General features: G+C 43.7%; 1 protein-coding gene across 1 annotated transcript; it reads left to right on the forward strand.

The window, feature by feature from the left end:
* Positions 1-10,754: 10,754 nt before the first annotated feature.
* lrit3a (info leucine-rich repeat, immunoglobulin-like and transmembrane domains 3a) lies at positions 10,755-20,938 on the forward strand. Its single transcript, XM_056295182.1, has 4 exons — positions 10,755-10,870; positions 16,546-17,012; positions 19,320-19,625; positions 19,905-20,938. The coding sequence occupies exons 1-4, from the start codon at positions 10,755-10,757 to the stop codon at positions 20,936-20,938; spliced, it is 1,923 nt and encodes a 640-aa protein (XP_056151157.1).
* The last annotated feature ends 1,722 nt before the right edge of the window (positions 20,939-22,660 follow it).

A 22,660-nucleotide genomic window follows, 5' to 3' on the forward strand; every position in this document is an offset into this window, starting at 1 on the left:
AGACCAGCAGGAGGCCAGACCTGCCATTTCTGCCTCCCCCCCCCTCCCTCTCTCTCGCTCTCTCTCTCTCTCTCTTTCTATCTTAGTCTCTCTACCATTCCCTCCAGAGTGGGCAGGTGGCAGGTGGCACCATGGGTTCCCTCTCTGCCGCCATGTCACTGGTGCGTCATATGACAAACTGGTCTGGAGGCAGAAGACATTACATGACCCTCCCCAGCCACAAACAGCATTTCAGATTAAAAGCTCCTATACCTCTCTCACGGACGGTAATCATTAAAATTATTATGGCAGTTAATTATCATGAAGTACCAGTTGTTTAGTGCAGGTAGTCATTTAGTAGATAGTGGAGTCAGAGGTAGCAGTAAGTAGTGTTTCTGCTTATTTTTGTTTTTATGACATTGAACGATATACTAGATTTGCTTTCATTTTGTAATATTTTTTAATTTGATTCAAAGTGAATGTTTTTGCTTGTGTATTTATTTGTTTTTTTTTTTGCTAATTTTTGTGAGAGTCATTTGGGGCTTCACGGGGGTTCCAAGCACTTCGTTCATGTTTTTTGTGTTGGTGTTATAAGAAGTAGGTGCTGTATGTGAATGGACGCTCAGTATCTGAATTCTCACAAAGCAACTAAGAGGCATCACAAGCCTTCGAGATACCATTACTCCCAGGGATTCAGATTACTTTGACAAGGAGGTAACGCACATCTTACCTCCACTCTGTTTTTTAGTGATGCTCAATAACAGAAGGACAAACACAGAAGTCAAATTATTAGAAGAAATGAAATATTAGTCGCAGCCTTTTAAACATGTCTGAGACAGGAACAGCCAGTTCGGTCACCAACACCGATGGGTGGGTTCCTTTAAGGTATTCGAGGAATCATGGAAGGTAAAGTGTTGTTGTAGGCTGATGATAGTGTGTTTTGATCACAGGTAAACCCACAGAAGCACATCCAAACTTGTTTTCATAACCCCTTTTTTAATTTCCTAAGGGCGAATCTTTATAGATATTAGACTAGGTCCCGTTTTTGCAGAACTCTGCACTGTAAATATCGCTATATCAAAGCATACCCATATGTTGCACTTCAGTTCCAGGAGAACTCATGTGAGAAGAAGAAGAAGAAGAAGAAGAAGAAGAAGAAGAAGAAGAAGAAGAGATCAGTGTGGGCCACGCCACCCTCCATCTGTCCGTCTCAGTGAACATAAAGTTAAAAAAACTAGCTGGTGTAATGGCAATTCTCCATGGCAGCACCTGATGTGAGAAAGTGTGTGTCACAGTAATGTTGTTGATGATGGTAAGAGTCTGATTGTCTTGCTAACACATCCTGGTACCCCAGGACTTGTAAAGGTGGCCCGTCCTCTCATTGCCTGGCAGTATTTGTTTTGTCAGTATTTCTAATAAAGCTACTTTCATCCAACCATTTCTGTGCTCTCTCGATGTAAGCGCATCGGTGTTCAACTCCCAGTTGGATAACTGTACTGTTAGGTAAAGACTGTGAATTTTGATGTTTTCTGTGGCATGGACATGCATTAATAATAAGTATAGTATTACTGACTTAAGAGTTTATTTCACTTGTTCATTTTTACACTTTTGACTGTCTTGCTGAATCGGCCCCTTTGTCTAGATGTGCAGTGCTGACCTCTCCACGCCTCTGCTTCCGCTAGACACCGTAGTCCTCAGTTGTGTCTGTTTAGTTTGTTAGTCTGTCTTCAAATGAATACTTGTACCAAACGTTGCTCAGTAATGATCTGAAGAAAACGCTTTCAGCTCCCTCCCTCCTCGTGCCCTTGTATTGGTCTTTTGTACTTTCACTACCGATGCTTAGTAGCAGGCTTTAGATTGAATCTGTTTTTTACCTTCATGTGCCAACAGCTTGAAGTGGCTTATTTGACCTGTTTGATCAAATTTGCTTGCATAAATAAAATTCACTTGTGTACTTGTTGAATAACACACGTCTCCTGTCCGTCTTTGGTTGAGTCTGCTGAACATTCCCCCCACAGACACGCTGAGCCCACCACCCCCTTCCCTCTGCTCAGCACCACCACGCAGCAGATGTTCCACATCTGGCACCGCGTGGCCTCATCCCGACTCACCAGTCCACATCTCCCTTTCTTCCTCAGGTTTCATGACATGTGGGGACATAAATGTGGTCTTTCACTGCGTTAAACTGTGAATCTGTGGTAATTCTACGATTTGCAGGATCTTTGTAGAAAACCAGAACCATTCTTCAGTGAATGGGAGAATAGTGACAAAACACAGTTGATACTCTAGTTCTACATCAGCTTTTCTGTGTATGTCTTTATGCACAGTAGCGCTATCAAGTAAAACCTCGTAGAAGACATTTAGAAAACCTGATGAGCTGTATTTTGAGGAGTGGTGCTGCACGCTGCCGTTGTGTTGCCGGCTTTACGGCAACACAACATCCTGTCCTTAGACCCTCGCATCAGATAAGGAACAACTCCCTAAAACCCGTTAACAGGGAGAAACACTAGGAAGAAACCTCAGGGAGAGCAGCAGAGGAGGATCTCTCTCCTCAGACGGACAACGTGCCATGACGCTGTGTCATGACAAACAGAAATCATAGGTGATAGATTTAGGAATTGCTCTCGCTTGTCTCAAAAAGGATTTCCTTCATATGTTTGACCAACCTTTTTCATATTTTACTTGTGTATCGAATCCTAATGTCCTTTTCTCCAGCACCACACAATGTGGGCCCTTCAACGGTTAAACATCTAGAACAAAGACTCCCATCAGGACGGTTTAAGAATCAAAGACGAGCTGTTCAGATAACAGAACATTCATACCCCGTTATTTGTCATCATGTGTTATTAAGTATTGAATATACTATAGTAGTATTGTTAACATTCAGTGGATCAGAAACATCTCATTCATGTGACTGGTGTGAGTCTGACGGTCTTTTGCCCTTCCACGTTTTTATTTTCACCTCTTTCATTCACAGAGGATTTACAGGAGCAGCATCCACTGCTTTTCTGCTGGCATGGCTGTTTGGCTCCTGTTCCTGTAGAAGATAAATGGACATTTGTAATTCCACAAATGGCATTTAAAACAGACCAACCAAACCAAACCCAACCCAACCCAACCCAACCCAACCAAACCCAACCCAACCAAACCCAATCCAAACAAACCAAACCCAAACAAACCCAACCAAACCCAACCCTACCCAACTCAACCAAACCAAACCAAACCCAACCCAAACAAACCAAACCCAAACAAACCCAACCCAACCCAAACAAACCAAACCCAAACAAACCCAACCCAACCCAAACAAACCAAACCCAAACAAACCCAACCCAACCCAAACAAACCAAACCCAAACAAACCCAACCAAACCAAACCCAACTCAACCCAACCAAACAAAGCAAAGCAAACCAAACCCAACCAAACCAAACCCAACCCAACCCAACCAAACCAAACCCAACCAAACCAAACCAAACCAAACCTAACCAAACCCAACCCAAACCAAACCTAACCAAACCCAAACAAACCAAACCAAACCAAACCCAAACAAACCCTACCCAACCAAACCAAACCAAACCAAACCTAACCAAACCCAACCCAAACAAACCCAACCCAACCCAACCCAACTCAACCCAACCAAACCAAGCAAAGCAAAGCAAACCCAACCCAACCCAACCCAACCAAACCAAACCCAACCCATCCAACCCCAGCCAAGCCCAACCCAACCCAACCAAACCAAACCCAACCCAACCCAACCCAACCAAACCAAACCCAACCCATCCAACCCCAGCCAAGCCCAACCCAACCCAACCAAACCAAACCCAACCCAACCCAACCCAAACAAACCAAACCAAACCAAACCAAACCCAACCCAACCCAGCCCAACCAAACCAAACCCAACTCAACCCAGCCAAAGTGAAAAATACTCACATCATGATGGGATAGCTTGTATTTTGGTAATAACGGCACCACACCCTGTGCATGGGTGGGGCGTGTGTGTGCGTGAGTTAAGGGCCATGTTATGGATGTTTCACCCACAGCCAGTTACAGTGTGTGCCTGTACTCGCCTGCCTGCTGCACAGTGTCGGGTGATAAATCAGGGTGTGGGTACAGATGGCACTCTGGTGTCAGACACACCTGCCTCACAGCCTCCAGCTCAGCCTTGAGTCCAACACACCACGAGACCAGATCCCTCTTTCAAAATTAGAGGACAAGAGAAACCTTAACTTCATAGGAAGTTCTAATTGTGCTGCAGCAATCAGATTTAAATCAAATATGATAATACAACTGTTTGAATACTGACTCTTCATCACGCTGTACATGCAAGCTTGAAACTTAACACTCCTACTGGGCCCAGTGGTCATCCAACACACCCTTGCTTCAGACTGACATGCTCATCGCTGATCCGTTCATGTGGGGGTTTGTTAAAGAATACGGAAGCCACTTTGTTTAGTCATTGTACAGGTTACAGTGACATGTGTTCTCTGCATTTAACCCATCCTACTGTATATGTAACTCATCCTATTGTACATTTACCTCATCCTATTGTATATTTAATCCATCCTACTGTATATGTAACTCATCCTATTGTACATTTACCTCATCCTATTGTATATTTAATCCATCCTACTGTATATGTAACTCATCCTATTTTATATTTACCTCATCCTATTGTATATTTAACCCACCCTATTGTATATTTAACTCATCCTACTGTATATTTAACTCATCCTATTGTATATATACCTCATCCTATTGTATATTTACCTCATCCTATTGTATATTTAACCCATCCTACTGTATATGTAACTCATCCTATTGTATATTTACCTCATCCTATTGTATATTTACCTCATCCTATTGTATATTTACCTCATCCTATTGTATATTTAACCCATCCTACTGTATATTTAACTCATCCTATTGTATATTTACCTCATCCTATTGTACATTTAATCCATCCTATTGTATATTTACCTCATCCTACTGTATATTTAATTCATCCTATTTTATATTTACCTCATCCTATTGTATATTTAACCCATCCTACTGTATATGTAACTCATCCTATTGTATATTTACCTCATCCTATTGTATATTTACCTCATCCTATTGTATATTTAACCCATCCTGCTGTATATTTAACTCATCCTATTGTATATTTACCTCATCCTATTGTACATTTAATCCATCCTATTGTATATTTTAGTCATCCTACTGTATATTTAACTCATCCTATTGTATATTTACCTCATCCTATTGTATATTTAATCCATCCTATTGTATATTTAACTCATCCTATTGTACATTTAATCCATCCTATTGTATATTTAATCCATCCTATTGTATATTTAACTCATCCTATTGTATATTTAACCCATCCTATTGTATATTTAACCTATCCTATTGTATATTTACCTTATCCTATTGTATATTTAATCTATCCTAATATATATTTAACTCATCCCATTGTATATTTAACTCATCCTATTGTATATTTACCTTATCCTATTGTATATTTAATCTATCCTAATATATATTTAACTCATCCCATTGTATATTTAATCTATCCTATTGTATAATTACCTCATCCTATTGTATATTTAATCCATCCTATCATATATTTAACTCATCCTAATGTATATTTAACTCCTCCTATTGTATATTTATCTCATCCAATTGTATATTGAATCCATCCTATTTTATATTTAACCCATCCTATCGTATATTTAACCTATCCTATTGTATATTTAACTCATCCTATTGTATATTTACCTCATCCTATTGTATATTTAACCCATCCTACTGTATATTTAACTCATCCTATTGTATATTTATCTCATCCAATTGTATATTGAATCCATCCTATTTTATATTTAACTCATCCTATTGTATATTTAACCCATCCTATCGTATATTTAACCTATCCTATCATATATTTAACTCATCCTAATGTATATTTAACTCCTCCTATTGTATATTTATCTCATCCAATTGTATATTGAATCCATCCTATTTTATATTTAACTCATCCTATTGTATATTTAACCCATCCTATCGCATATTTAACCCACCCTATTATATATTTAACTCATCCTATTGTATATTTAACCCATCCTATTGTATATTTAACCCATCCTATTGTATATTTAACCCATCCTATTGTATATTTAACCCATCCTATCGTACATTTAACCCACCCTATTATATATTTAAATCATCCTATTGTATATATAATCCATCCTATTGTATATTTAACTCATCCTATTGTATATTTAACCCACCCTACTGTAACTCATCCTATTGTATATTTAACCCATCCTATTGTACATTTAATCCATCCTATTGTATATTTTAGTCATCCTACTGTATATTTAACCCATCATATGGTATATTTAACTCATCCTATTGTATATTTAACTCATTCTATTGTATATTTAACCCATCCATCGTATATCTAACTCACCCATTGTATTGTTTAAGAGCAGTGGGCAGCTGCAGCACCTGGGGACCAGCTCCAGTTCTTCTTCAGGTCTTTTTTATAACTTGGGTCTTATTTTCATCCCCCCCTCCCCCCCATCATTTAGTTAAGTGACTTCCGTTATAATATCATTTTACTCACCGGCTTCATTCAGTAGATGTTGGACAGGGGACCAACGCTGGACTCAGCTTCACAATGGTGTCTTATAGGAGGGACCAGTGGACAGGAGTCTCCAAATCAAATCAAATCAAATCAAATCAAATCAAATTCAATTGTCTTTATTTCAAACATGCAAAATAAAAGAAAAATGACCAAGTATACATTTAAAAAAAGAAAAAGATGAAAAACATAAAACCAACAGAATTCTCAATAGAGAATTCAACAAAAAGTATATATTCGAAAAGGAGCAGGAGGAAGTTACTACTTATTATGTCCTTCCCCATCTGTAATGCTCAATTAATAAAGCTAATTAATAACCTGGCGGCCTGTACAGGGTGTCTCCCCACCTGCCGCCCGATGACGGACTGCTGGGATAGGCTCCAGCATCCAAACCGCCACCCTGACAGCAGGGTAGGCGGTTTGGATGAGGGATAGCTTATCATCTCTTATTATCAGTGCCATCTCCACAGTTAGTGCTGGGGAGAGGCACGTCTGGAGTGCCCTACTCAGCTGCCACCGCGACCTGACCCGCAGAAGCAGCTGATGATGAGGATGATGATGAGGATGATGAGGATGATAAACTTAGTTTTTCACACGTCAGAGTACGTCATGGATGTGGTAAGGGAGGAAGATGCAGAGGACAGGAAGAGATGGAAACGGACGATCCGCTGTGGCGCCCCCTAACGGGAGCAGCTGAAAGTAGTAATAGCAGTAATAGTAGTAGTAGTAGTAGTAGTAGAGTATGTCATTCTCAATATCTACCTCAGAATGGCTCAATGAAAAAACAATAAAAGCAATAAAAATAAAAACAATGAAACAACAAAAACAAAACAAAGAAAACAACAATAACCATGATTTCCAAGAAAGATCAATAACGGCATCCACCATGAGTGTTATGGTTATGAGAGGAGCAGAAGCTCCTCCTCATCCTTCTACCTCTCAATATATATATATATATATATATATATACATATATATACGTATATATATATACACTACCGTTCAAAAGTTTGGGATCACCCAAACAATTTCGTGTTTTCCATGAAAAGTCACACTTATTCACCACCATATGTTGTGAAATGAATAGAAAATAGAGTCAAGACATTGACAAGGTTAGAAATAATGATTTGTATTTGAAATAAGATTTTTTTTACATCAAACTTTGCTTTCGTCAAAGAATCCTCCATTTGCAGCAATTACAGCATTGCAGACCTTTGGCATTCTAGCTGTTAATTTGTTGAGGTAATCTGGAGAAATTGCACCCCACGCTTCCAGAAGCAGCTCCCACAAGTTGGATTGGTTGGATGGGCACTTCTTTGAGCAGATTGAGTTTCTGGAGCATCACATTTGTGGGGTCAATTAAACGCTCAAAATGGCCAGAAAAAGAGAACTTTCATCTGAAACTCGACAGTCTATTCTTGTTCTTAGAAATGAAGGCTATTCCATGCGAGAAATTGAAGATTTCCTACACCGGTGTGTACTACTCACTTCAGAGGACAGCACAAACAGGCTCTAACCAGAGTAGAAAAAGAAGTGGGAGGCCGCGTTGCACAACTGAGCAAGAAGATAAGTACATTAGAGTCTCTAGTTTGAGAAACAGACGCCTCACAGGTCCCCAACTGGCATCTTCATTAAATAGTACCTGTTAGAGCCTGTTTGTGCTGTCCTCTGAAGGGAGTAGTACACACCGGTGTAGGAAATCTTCAATTTCTTAGCAATTTCTCGCATGGAATAGCCTTCATTTCTAAGAACAAGAATAGACTGTCGAGTTTCAGATGAAAGTTCTCTTTTTCTGGCCATTTTGAGCGTTTAATTGACCCCACAAATGTGATGCTCCAGAAACTCAATCTGCTCAAAGAAGTGCCCATCCAACCAATCCAACTTGTGGGAGCTGCTTCTGGAAGCGTGGGGTGCAATTTCTCCAGATTACCTCAACAAATTAACAGCTAGAATGCCAAAGGTCTGCAATGCTGTAATTGCTGCAAATGGAGGATTCTTTGACGAAAGCAAAGTTTGATGTAAAAAAAATCTTATTTCAAATACAAATCATTATTTCTAACCTTGTCAATGTCTTGACTCTATTTTCTATTCATTTCACAACATATGGTGGTGAATAAGTGTGACTTTTCATGGAAAACACGAAATTGTTTGGGTGATCCCAAACTTTTGAACGGTAGTGTATATATATATACGTATATGTACATGTTTTTGATTGAAACTTGTGCTTTCCTTGAGTTCTTCATCTAGACCATTCCACAAACTTACCCCATAATTTGAAATACACATACTTTCACGAGCGGTATGAAAAGTCTTCTTAAAATTAACTTTCCTCTTAGATTGACCCCACCCCCCACCCCATCCATCCATCTGACAACGGTTGTTGTATGTTGCCAGGAAGTGGATTATATCTTGCTGTGTACATTTGTGCAGTCTTACATTCTGCCAAGTCCGTGAAGTGAACAGCCCGTGAATTTAATAAGTGTGTTGGTGTGCTACATTGTGTGCTACATTGTGTGCTACATTGTGTCCTACATTGTGTGCTACATTGTGTGCTTCATTGTGTGCTACATTGTGTCCTACATTGTGTGCTACATTGTGTCCTACATTGTGTGCTACATTGTGTGCTACATTGTGTCCTACATTGTGTGCTACATTGTGTGCTACATTGTGTCCTACATTGTGTGCTACATTGTGTCCTACATTGTGTCCTACATTGTGTGCTACATTGTGTGCTACATTGTGTCCTATCCTTGCTGCTTGTTTTTGTAGTACACATACTGACTGCAGGTTGCTTCCGTAGCGGTTCACCCATACCTCCACACCGTAACTCACACGCGGCAGTACGAGTGGACGATACAGAACTGTAATGCTGTCTGATCCAGAATGTTCCTTGCCTCTCCCACAACTCCAGGGCTGCTTGCCATCTTTCCTCACGAGTCTTATGAGGCTTCCGGCACATGTTATGGTCAAGTACCACACCCAGAAATGTATTGTCATATACTTTCAGTGTTACTCGTGTTGATCATTTTTTCTACTTGTGTCTATTTTACGAGTTCCAGATAACATAAGCTCTGTTCTGTTCAGATTTAATGATAACTTGTTTGTCAAACCACATTTTTGACTTTTTCATTTCAGCTGTGACCAACCCCTAAATTATCCCCACAACAAACAAACAAACGGGTGTCATCCGCAAATAAATTGAATTTCAGTAGACTTGATACCTAACTCATATCATTGATATACAGAACAAACAAACAAGCAAACAACAAAAAGTCTTAAAGCTGTAATTTAAACAACAACCCCCCCCCCCCCCCCCAGTGTCTCAGTTAGACTGGGGTTTTCACTCCAAATACCTGGTTCAGATAACTGGGTTAAACTGGACTTGCTGAAACATGTCTGTCGGTTGTCCCATAAGACACCGCTGTAAAGCTGAGTCCAGTGGTGGTCCCGTCCGGGTCCAGAATCTGCTGAACGAAGCTGCTGGAACGTGACGTCATAACTGATATGTACGATGGAAAAACAAAACGAGGAAAATGAGACCCAGGCTGTAAAACAGCGGGATGATCCTTTAACGGGATCTCCGTAGAGGAGTGTGGGCAGGGACAGCCACCAAGACACTGTCCTTCCTATGGGACAAGTCGGCGGACCGGGCAGCAGCAGCATGCCAAGCCTGCCGGGACAGACTCCAACCCCCCTCCCCCAGCTGCTGCCAAGCCTGCCGGGACAGACTCCAACCCCCCCCCCCCCCCCCAGCTGCTGCCTGACTGGACGAGGCGGGGGGAGAAGGCGGACTGACTAAAAATAAAGCCCCACGCTGGTTGTTGAGGAGAAACCACTCCTCACTAGCGGATTAGCACCGCGTCCAGAAGACTGCGTGAGCCCCACCCCGACCCAGTCAGCCTGGGGAAATCCTCCTCTAATCCCCCCCCCCCGCCGCCGCCGCCGCGCCGCTAGGTCACCTGTAAGTAGATCCTCGGCATGCGTGCTGCATGCGTGCTGCATGTGTGCTGCATGCGTGCCGCTCTATTCAGCTCTCTTTATTTGCTGCTGCTGTTTTCTTCTCATTCTGACGCGCTTTACCTGATTCACATGTCTCTTCCCCGGTGCTTGGACCATTTGGGCTCCATTCGCTGAAAGGATGCGCTGTCTTCTCTACGCCCATGTCCTGCTGGGCTGCCTCGGCGTGGCTCGTCCCTTCTGTCCGTCCCAGTGCACCTGCGTTTCCCACGGGCGCGGCGATGGAACAGCAACCAGGTAATTCTCCCTTCATTCTACTCGCATCACGCACCACGCATCACGCACCACGCACCATGCATCACGCATCACGCATCATGCTCTCTATCTTTATCATGACCACCACACCTGCAACACACGTCAGCGGACTTCCGCACCTTTCTAACGTGCTGGGTAGAGGAGGCCACCAGGGTCAAAACCCTCCCTGAGGCCGCCATCAGAAAAGCAACAAGAACTTACAAAACCCACGTCCTCTAAATGAGCACGTCGGCTGCGTTGCTGCTGCCGAGTCCTACCTTTGTCCTGGGACTACACAGCAACCACGGACTGTGGCAGGTCTCAGCAGGTCTCGACAGGTCTCGACAGGTCTCAGCAGGTCTCATCCGGTCTCAGCAGGTCTCAGCAGGTCTCGGCAGTGTGCCCGGAGAACCTGAAGCCGAGGCGGCAAGGTGAAGACCAGCCTGCAACACTGGTCTTCATCTTGCTGCCTTGTTTTCTCCGGCGGCGCTTCTTCGGGCTCGGTTTTGGTCGGACTCGCTTCCCCGGGGGAAGGTGAAGGTTAATCACCACCATTAATCACCACGGCTAAAGTGTGATGGCTTCAGAACGACACCGAGCAGACAGGAGCCTCCGTCAACACAAACAACAACAACAACAACAACACACCCCACCAAGCTGCTCCTCGGACTGAACCGCCATAACAGCACCAACAGGAGACGTTGTGATGAACACTACCCCGGATGTGGCGGTACTTTAACTTTTTACTATTTAGACTCTGCTCCCTGGCTGTGGGACAGGAAGTACCTTCAGTTACCCCGGATGTGGCGGTACTTTAACGTTTTAATATTTAGACTCTGCTCCCTGGCTGTGGGACAGGAAGTACCTTCAGTTACCCCGGATGTGGCGGTACTTTAACTTTTTACTATTTAGACTCTGCTCCCTGGCTGTGGGACAGGAAGTACCTTCAGTTACCCCGGATGTGGCGGTACTTTAACTTTTTACTATTTAGACTCTGCTCCCTGGCTGTGGGACAGGAAGTACCTTCAGTTACCCCGGATGTGGCGGTACTTTAACGTTTTACTATTTAGACTCTGCTCCCTGGCTGTGGGACAGGAAGTACCTTCAGTTACCCCGGATGTGGCGGTACTTTAACGTTTTAATATTTAGACTCTGCTCCCTGGCTGTGGGACAGGAAGTACCTTCAGTTACCCCGGATGTGGCGGTACTTTAACGTTTTAATATTTAGACTCTGCTCCCTGGCTGTGGGACAGGAAGTACCTTCAGTTACCCCGGATGTGGCGGTACTTTAACTTTTTACTATTTAGACTCTGCTCCCTGGCTGTGGGACAGGAAGTACCTTCAGTTACCCCGGATGTGGCGGTACTTTAACGTTTTAATATTTAGACTCTGCTCCCTGGCTGTGGGACAGGAAGTACCTTCAGTTACCCCGGATGTGGCGGTACTTTAACTTTTAAATATTTAGACTCTGCTCCCTGCCTGTGGGACAGGAAGTACTTTCAGTTACCCCGGATGTGGCGGTACTTTAACGTTTTAATATTTAGACTCTGCTCCCTGGCTGTGGGACAGGAAGTACCTTCAGTTACCCCGGATGTGGCAGTACTTTAACTTTTTAATATTTAGACTCTGCTCCCTGGCTGTGGGACAGGAAGTACCTTCAGTTACCCCGGATGTGGCGGTACTTTAACTTTTTAATATTTAGACTCTGCTCCCTGGCTGTGGGACAGGAAGTACCTTCAGTTACCCCGGATGTGGCGGTACTTTAACGTTTTAATATTTAGACTCTGCTCCCTGGCTGTGGGACAGGAAGTACCTTCAGTTACCCCGGATGTGGCGGTACTTTAACGTTTTAATATTTAGACTCTGCTCCCTGGCTGTGGGACAGGAAGTACCTTCAGTTACCCCGGATGTGGCGGTACTTTAACGTTTTACTATTTAGACTCTGCTCCCTGGCTGTGGGACAGGAAGTACCTTCAGTTACCCCGGATGTGGCGGTACTTTAACTTTTTAATATTTAGACTCTGCTCCCTGGCTGTGGGACAGGAAGTACCTTCAGTTACCCCGGATGTGGCGGTACTTTAACGTTTTAATATTTAGACTCTGCTCCCTGCCTGTGGGACAGGAAGTACCTTCAGTTACCCCGGATGTGGCGGTACTTTAACGTTTTAATATTTAGACTCTGCTCCCTGGCTGTGGGACAGGAAGTACCTTCAGTAATGTTGAAAGCGGGCAGTGTTCAGGCGCTGGTTTTACTGAATGTATCTGTTTACTCCAACGAATCTAATTAGACACTGATTTGTTTAGAGTCCACGTGCTTTGATGAAACCATGTGAAACGAGTGTTGTAATGAACACAAACTGTTTGTTTTGTCATGAAGAGAAGTAAACCATAACTGCCAGCAGAACACAGATGCATGATGGGATAGCGGGTCGTGCTCAGGCTCATAACACTTGCATTAATTAGATCGTTGTTAAATGGGATGATGGGATTGATTCCATGCCAGAAAACACACAACAGGTCAGTACAGACACACAGCCACACCAGGTCAGTACACACAAACACACACACACACACCAGTTCAGTACAGACACACACCCACTCTAGGCCAGCACAGACACACAGCCACTCCAGGTCAGTACACACACACACACACACACACACACACACACACACACACACACACACACACACACACACACACCAGTTCAGTACAGACACACACCCACTCTAGGCCAGCACAGACACACAGCCACACCAGGTCAGTACACACACACACACACACACACACACACACACACACACACACACACACACACACACACACACACACACACACACCAGTTCAGTACAGACACACACCCACTCTAGGCCAGCACAGACACACAGCCACACCAGGTCAGTACACACACACACACACACACCAGTTCAGTACAGACACACACCCACTCTAGGCCAGCACAGACACATAGCCACTCCAGGTCAGTACACACACACCCACACCAGTTCAGCACAGACACACACACACCAGTTCAGTACAGACACACACCCACTCTAGGCCAGCACAGACACACAGCCACTCCAGGTCAGTACACACACTCACACTCACACACACACACACACCAGTTCAGTACAGACACACACCCACTCTAGGCCAGCACAGACACAGCCACACCAGGTCAGTACAGCCACACCAGGTCAGTACACACACACACACACACACCAGTTCAGTACAGACACACACCGAAACCAGTTCAGTACACACACACACACACACACACACACACACACACCCACACCCACACCAGTTCAGCAAAGACACACACCCACACCAGTTCAGTACAGACACACACCCACACCAGTTCAGTAGACCCACCCACCCACCCTAGTTCAGCACAGACACACACCCACACCAGTTCAGTACACACACACACACACACACACACACACACACACACACACACACACACACACACACACTAGTTCAGCACAGACACACACCCACACCAGTTCAGTACACACACACACACACACACACACACACACACACTAGTTCAACACAGACACACACCCACACCAGTTCAGTACAGACACACACCCACACTAGTTCAGCACAGACACACACCCACAACAGTTCAGTACACACACACACCCACACTAGTTCAGCACAGACACACACCCACACCAGTTCAGTACACACACACACACACACACACACACTAGTTCAACACAGACACACACCCTCACCAGTTCAGTACACACACACACACACACACACACACACACACACACACACACTAATTCAGCACAGATACACACCCACACCAATTCAGTACACACACACACACACACACACACACACACACACACACACACACCAATTCAGCACAGACACACACCCACACCAGTTCAGTACACACACACACACACACACACACACACACACACACACACACACACACACACACACACACACACACACACACACACACACACTAGTTCAGCACAGACACACACCCACACCAGTTCAGTACACACACACACACACACACACACACCCACACTAGTTCAGCACAGACACACATCCACACCAGGTCAGTACAGACACATACGCACAACAGGTCAGTACAGACACAAACCCACATCAGGCCAGAACAGACACACACCAACACCAGTTCAGTACAGACACACACCCACACCAGGTCAGTACAGACACATACGCACACCAGGTCAGTATAGACACACACCCATTCCAGGTCAGTACAGGCACACACACACCATGGCAGTACAGACACACACCCAAACCAGGTCAGTACAGACACACACCCAAACCAGGTCAGTACAGGCACACATCCATGCCAGGTCAGTACAGACACACACCCATTCCAATTCAGTACAGACACACACACAGCAGGTCAGTACAGACACACACCCATTCCAGGTCAATACAGACACACACCTACACCAGGTCAGTACAGACACACACCCACTCCAGGTCAGTACGGACATGGTTTCCTGTTTACACCATAAAGACAGAATTTGCTGATGACAAACACAAAGAACGTACAAAGGTTTGAATACCACCAAAACAGACAACTTTCTGAAATGAATGAATATTTTTCTTTTTGCTGAGCGGATCTGAACATATTTCAGCCCTGAAGACCATACTTGAGACCATACTTGAGACCATACTTAAGACCATACTTGAGACCATACTTGAGACCATTCTTGAGACCATACTTGAGACCATACTTGAGACCGTACTTGAGACCATACCTGAGACCATTCTTGAGACCATACTTAAGACCATACTTGAGACCATACTTGAGACCATACTTAAGACCATACCTGAGACCATACTTGAGACCATACCTGAGACCATTCTTGAGACCATACTTAAGACCATACTTGAGACCATACTTGAGACCATACTTAAGACCATACCTGAGACCATACTTAAGACCATACTTGAGACCATACTTGAGACCATACTTGAGACCATACTTAAGACCATACCTGAGACCATACTTGAGACCATACTTGAGACCATACTTGAGACCATACTTAAGACCATACTTAAGACCATACTTGAGACCATACTTGAGACCATACTTAAGACCATACCTGAGACCATACTTGAGACCATACTTGAGACCATACTTGAGACCATACTTGAGACCATACTTAAGACCATACTTGAGACCATACTTGAGACCATACTTGAGACCATACTTGGGACCATACTTGAGACCATACTTGGCTTAAATACGTGGGCCTTTAACTGCACTGTGAAGCCAAAATGTGTTCCCTGGAACCACTGAATGAAGACCCTTAGTTAGATTATTACATTTACGTGGTAAATGTACTGCATTTATACAGTCCTTTTCTAGCTGCAGTAGCCACACAAGGCACTTTACAATCAGTGAATACCACACACACACACACACACACACACACACACACACACACAAAATCGGTGGCGTTCTTAAGGTAACAACCAGCTCATGTAAAAACAGTTTTATTGGGACTCAAACTGACGACTAATTGTCCATAAGTGCTCTAAATAAAACAGCCTACCAAACCTTTCTATTCTAAAATGACACAACAGCAGTACTACAGTACTGACATGTACCGCTAAGATATTTACATGTAATGCTGAGACTTCTACTTTTCCTCCTCAGATCTGTGCTCTGCAATGATCCGGACATGTCAGACATCCCCGTCAACGTTCCCGTCGACACAATCAAACTACGCGTGGAGAAAACTGCTGTACGGCGAATCCCAACAGAAGCCTTCTATTACCTGGTGGAGCTGAGATACCTGTGGATTACCTACAACTCCATCACCTCGGTGGACGCCGGAAGTTTCTACAACCTCAAGGTGCTCCATGAGCTGAGGCTGGATGGTAACATGATCTCCGTGTTTCCCTGGGAGTCTCTGAAGGAGATGAGCAGGCTGAGGACTCTAGATCTACACAATAACAAGCTGACTAATGTTCCCCTGGAGGCCATTCCTTATCTCCTCAATATCACCTACCTGGATCTGTCCAGCAATAAGATCACTACCCTGCCCTCCGACCTCATGGATATATGGCCGCCCTTCAACGGAATGCCCGAGTCCTCCAACACCTCGCAGAAAGTGGTTCTAGGTAAGACGAGATGGAGGTCGACTCTAGCAGATGACAGTTTGGAGTAAAGGGCCAGACACACTTCCTGTGAACTATAGCTCTGGCATTTGGATTTACAAATGTACGATGGTAGTGACTTTCCTGACAAATCACCTTTATCTTCGTTGTGAGTGACATTTAATACACACGCCAGTGGTTTCTTATGAACATGTGAGCAAACATCTCAGAAAAAACAACACACCATTCACCACTAAAACACACTCGGCCTGTCCGGCAGAAGGCTGCGAGTGCTGCTATAGGATGTGTGGATGCATTCATGTCTGTTTAAAACACACTAGTTCCACTTGGTCAGTGGTGAGAAGACTCTCCAGGTTATTCTGTTGGTAACAGCTTTTCATTTATATTCTTGAAACTTCCAAAACTGAAGACCTGTCATGTCATCTCTGCAGCAAGAGTCAAGACCTAAATGCCAGCATTGTGGGTTCTGTTCCCACGGGGGCCATTTAGTCTAAGAATCCACTATTTTTCAGGCTTTTGGGACTGAAGTATTCACTATAAGATGTGTCTCCACAAAACATTCATAAGCCACTTAGCTTGTGTTGAAACAAACTCGTAACATGTAAAAGACACGAATCTAGTTCATAACATCAATTCAACACCTGACATACCTAATGACATGAACAGACTGAAGGCCACCCTGTTCTTCTCTGTCCCACAGTTTAAGATAAGTTATCCAGCAAAAACAAGCTTTTTGGAATAATATTAGGTTTTATGCAGTTGTTTCAGTCAGACTTTTTTAAAAGCAAGGCATTGATGTGTAAAAAAAGTACATGTATGCCATATGTTTCATAGACTGTATCAAGGAAACCTTTATTTCCAAGTTAAGATGTATTGTAAGTGTGAGGATTCTGCAGTTGTAGATGTGTGGTTTGTGAAAGAGACTCGGGGAGTTGGTGGGACATGTGTGACAGCAGCAGGCAGAGGATAATGTTAATAATGTTAATAGGATGTTTAAGGCCAGCGAGCTTATCCCGCTGGGAAAGCCGCTGGTGTTCACTGGTGAACTTGAAGGAGAAACTGGATTAGGCTGCACGAACAAACAACAGGGGGGACGACGGCATCTCTTCATGTTGTGTGAGAAGTGACAAACATGAAGTCTTCATATACTCATGTGAACAACTGAAACGAGCTTCCCTCTCAGCAAATTAAAATCTCACTTGCCACTGCAACTGTATCGGTTTGTTCAGTATTCCACAGAACAAGCCACAAAGACTTCAGCCACTTTCCAGTGACAGGAAGGAAAGCTTTGTTTAACGTGCCACCGTCTGTGGGTCAGTCCAGCTGGTTTGCTGTCAGGAAGGTGGATGCAGAGACGGGTGGGAGCCAGAGACAGATTTAGCGTGTGGCTAAAGATTTAGAGGGTGGCTAAAGGTTTAGGGTGTGGCTAAAGATTTAGGGTGTGGCTAAAGATTTAGAGGGTGGCTAAAGGTTTAGGGAGTGGCTAAAGATTTAGGGTGTGGCTAAAGATGTAGGGTGTGGCTAAAGACGAAGACAAAGACGTTAGCATTAAAACAGACATGTGTCCAGAATGGGCAGTGGATGAAATTACAGTCCACTGTAAAACGTGGAATGGGAAGTTCATTAAAAAAAGAAAAAAGACAAAACTTAAAAAAGACACAAGAAAAAGAAGCTTGAACTTCTTTGTCCACTGTCTCTAAAATGAAAAGGATCGGGCTAATAAAAGTAAAAACAGCTCAGTGTCAGCTGAATACCTCACATACCTACTCTTGTTTAAAGAAAAAACCAAAAACCTGTAAAACATTTCAGTTTTGTCCTATCACCTTTTTTTAACTGTTTTTTTTGCCCATGAATGGCACATTTCTAATTTTGCCACAAAATCTTTTAATTCCTTTTTACAAATCAGTCTTATAATATTTTCAAAGTTGAAAATCTGATTATTTGTTATGAGGTTGACAGAAAGCCCGGGCTCGTACATCATACAACACGTCAGTCAGGTGACTGAGAAGAAAAGAGATTCTGATGATCTGACACGACCCGTGCTGTTCCGAGACCGCTTCTGGTTTCAGACAAGTGCTTTGAGATGAAGGTCAAACCAAAACCTCCGAAGGATGAGGGCCCCAAACTCTTTTCAAACAGCTCGATTTTAAAGGGAAAGGGTGAAGAAATTAAACTGGCTTGGTAAAAGTAAAAAAAACACACTTTTAAGAAAGAAACTCTCTTCACTGCGTGTGTGAGCTTTTCTTAAGAAACCTTTACACAGTGATCACAATACAATCACAATCCATTCCTCACCTTTTCATACCTCAGGCCTTCAAGACAATCCCTGGTTCTGCGACTGCAGAATCTCCAAGCTGATCGAGTTGTCTAAAATGGCCAATACACCGGTGGTTCTGATGGACCTGTTCCTGTCCTGTTCTGCACCTGAGAACCTGGTGGGCGTCCTCTTCCAGCAGGCAGAACTGGACAACTGTGTGAAACCTTCAGTCATGACTTCTGCCACCAAGATCACTTCTCCGCTGGGGAGCAATGTGCTGCTGCGCTGTGATGCCACAGGTTACCCGACCCCAACCCTTATCTGGGCCAAGTCTGATGGTTCAGCTGTCAACAACACAGGTACAATAACAAAGACTTTGATATTCTTCTGAGAAAAGAACATGTGCTAATTCATTCTTAATCACATTTAGAACACAATTCCATTGAAGAGGCTTTCCCACTTTTTGTAAAAAGATGTATCTTTGTGTTTCAATATTTGCACACCAACTTATCAACCAAAAGTGATTTTGATTGTAAATCACCACACATTATGGCATTATGGAGGGTCCTAGAGTGTACAGTTCATAATAGTTCATCTAGGATGATGTCTGTGTGTGTGTTTTTTTCCCAACTCCATAGTCCAAGAGTCTCCTGGTGATGGTGTGCGATGGTCCATCTTGAGCTTGCATGGGATTTTGTTTAAGGATGCTGGTAATTACTGCTGCAAAGCTAAAAATGTTGCAGGAAAGGCAGAGGCCACCATTTCCCTCTCAGTTGCTGGCATCATCAGTACCACAATTCCCCCTCTGGGAACCAACAGCGGAACTGGAACAACCAACCAAGCCACGACACTTCCTCCACTGACCGGTGGCTCAAACTCGGCCTCTCCAGAGCTGGTGTACACGATGCCCTCATCAGCCATGACAACACAGTCTACATCACCCAGAAGAACCACAGCTAGCCCCAGTCTACAGAGAAGCTCCCTAAAACCTGCAAGGATCCAGCAAGGAAGTAACGGAAAGAAGCTGGCAGCAGATGAAAAGAGCAAAAAGAATGACGCTTCAAAGTCTGTCAAAGACCTGAAAGTTGTGGAGGAAACCTCTGATAGTGCAGTGTTGCTCTGGAATGCTGATGGGTTGCCAAGCAACATCCCGCTCACTGTGGTGTACTCGCCATACGATGAGGGTGATGCCAAGAGGACAGTGGAGACCAATACCGGCAGTGGTAAGGTGCTGCTGGAAGGACTCTTACCAGGGTTACGGTACTCTGTTTGCCTGGTGGCAAAAGGTAGTGCTGCCAGGAAAGACCCCTGCATTGACTTCTACACGTTGGACATTGTGGATGACGGTGGTCCAAACCAGCTTTTGGTGATCCTTGGTGGGATTGCCTGCGCCGTGGCATTGCCTGTCATTGCCTTTCTGCTCTATAAGATTCTCGTTCTGTACTGCAGAGGAAGTAGCACACCTCTAGATGAGGAGGAACTTGAAAAAGAAAGCTATGTCAAATTTGAGACAATTACCTTGAAGCAAAGGACCATGAACTCCCACCCGACAGAGCTGTGGGCGAGGAGACAAACGCATGAATCCGAGAGGATGCTTTTATGTTCCAGGTCCAGCATCGACTCTCAGATGACCTATAAAAGCGACAGCTCCAGGTCTGAATATCTGTGCTGACGTAACTAATGTGGAACACCCTCCCTGATGGAAACAGGCAACATCAACTGCCCTATAAAAGCACTTCAGATGGTAAAGTTAACTGCGATGTATCAGCAGGTCATTTCATCTCAGCAGGGAGTTAAAGTTAATGGTATGTTGCACGTCACAATTTCTTCACTGACGAGAGATTGAAATTAGAAATTGAAATGCATTATATATATATATATATATATATATATATAGAGAGAGAGAGAGAGAGAGAGAGAGAGGGGGGGGGGGGGTTCAGAAACCACCAATGGTGTTGATAAAAGTGCTCAACAAATGAGGAGCAGAATATCAAGATAGGTGTAGGAAAAAAAAACCTTTAATACGCAGAAGTACAAGGTTGTTTCGTTCGTCACGCACTCATCAGCTGCCAATGTGGTTAAACAACAGAGAAAAAACACAGCCAATTAATGCTACGTTGCCCCGCGCCACGCCCCTAGTTACAGTGCAGAGCAACCAATGGGAGGATAGAAAACATTTGAAAAAGAACACCAGAAATATTACAGCCAATGGTGGAGGTACTGGGGCTTGTTTTGAAAAAGCAAGGACTTAAAGGGCCGGGGCACTGTTGAAAAAGCCTACATTTGAAATATAACAAAATAAAATAACATCCAATGGGGCACTTTATGAATGTCATATAGTGGAGTGGTGTTGGAGCACAGATGGAAGAGCAGACAGTTAAAATATAAAAATACAACATCTAATAAAGGTCATCATATGTATCATCTAATGGAGGGGGGATATAAAGACGCCCCCTCAAAATAATGACTGATTGATAGTTTTATTTTTTGAAAATTTTTTGGAGCCTTAAACTTGGTAAACTTTGCAGATGGCTGTCATTACAGCACTTTGTTGGACTCTGCATAACGTTGTGACAACACCGCCTGAAAAGCCTGACTGTTTGCTGTTCACACTTACATTACATGCCAAAGTGTTGGTGTTGGTGTTGGCGTGTCACAATTAAAGCTGCAAACAGAACACTATCTGCTGCTGTGCTGCAACAACAGATTATACATCAGAACACTGCTGCTGCTGCTGCGCTGCAACAACAGATTATACATCAGAACACTACCTGCTGCTGCTGCTGCAACAACAGATTATACATCAGAACACTACCTGCTGCTGCTGCTCTGCAACAACAGATTATACATCAGAACACTACCTGCTGCTGCGCTGCAACAACAGATTATACATCAGAACACTACCTGCTGCTGCTGCTGCAACAACAGATTATACATCAGAACACTACCTGCTGCTGCTGCTGCAACAACAGATTATACATCAGAACACTACCTGCTGCTGCTGCGCTGCAACAACAGATTATACATCAGAACACTACCTGCTGCTGCGCTGCAACAACAGATTATACATCAGAACACTACCTGCTGCTGCTGCGCTGCAACAACAGATTATACATCAGAACACTACCTGCTGCTGTGCTGCAACAACAGATTATACATCAGAACACTACCTGCTGCTGCTGCGCTGCAACAACAGATTATACATCAGAACACTACCTGCTGCTGTGCTGCAACAACAGATTATACATCAGAACACTACCTGCTGCTGTGCTGCAACAACAGATTATACACCAGAACACTACCTGCTGCTGCTGTGCTGCAACAACAGATTATACATCAGAACACTGCTGCTGCTGCTGTGCTGCAACAACAGATTATACATCAGAACACTACC

The sequence above is a fragment of the Lampris incognitus genome, chromosome 1, assembly GCF_029633865.1.
Source record: "Lampris incognitus isolate fLamInc1 chromosome 1, fLamInc1.hap2, whole genome shotgun sequence".
NCBI lineage: Eukaryota > Metazoa > Chordata > Actinopteri > Lampriformes > Lampridae > Lampris > Lampris incognitus.

What these genes read in the sequence shown, in the direction of transcription:
- lrit3a (XM_056295182.1), top strand. Translation starts at nt 10,755, where the DNA reads ATGCGCTGTCTTCTCTACGCCCATGTCCTGCTGGGCTGCCTCGGCGTG. An exon ending in GGCGATGGAACAGCAACCAG is followed by an intron (nt 10,871 to 16,545) that starts GTAATTCTCCCT and finishes TTTCCTCCTCAG; the next exon opens with ATCTGTGCTCTGCAATGATC. An exon ending in CTCGCAGAAAGTGGTTCTAG is followed by an intron (nt 17,013 to 19,319) that starts GTAAGACGAGAT and finishes TTCATACCTCAG; the next exon opens with GCCTTCAAGACAATCCCTGG.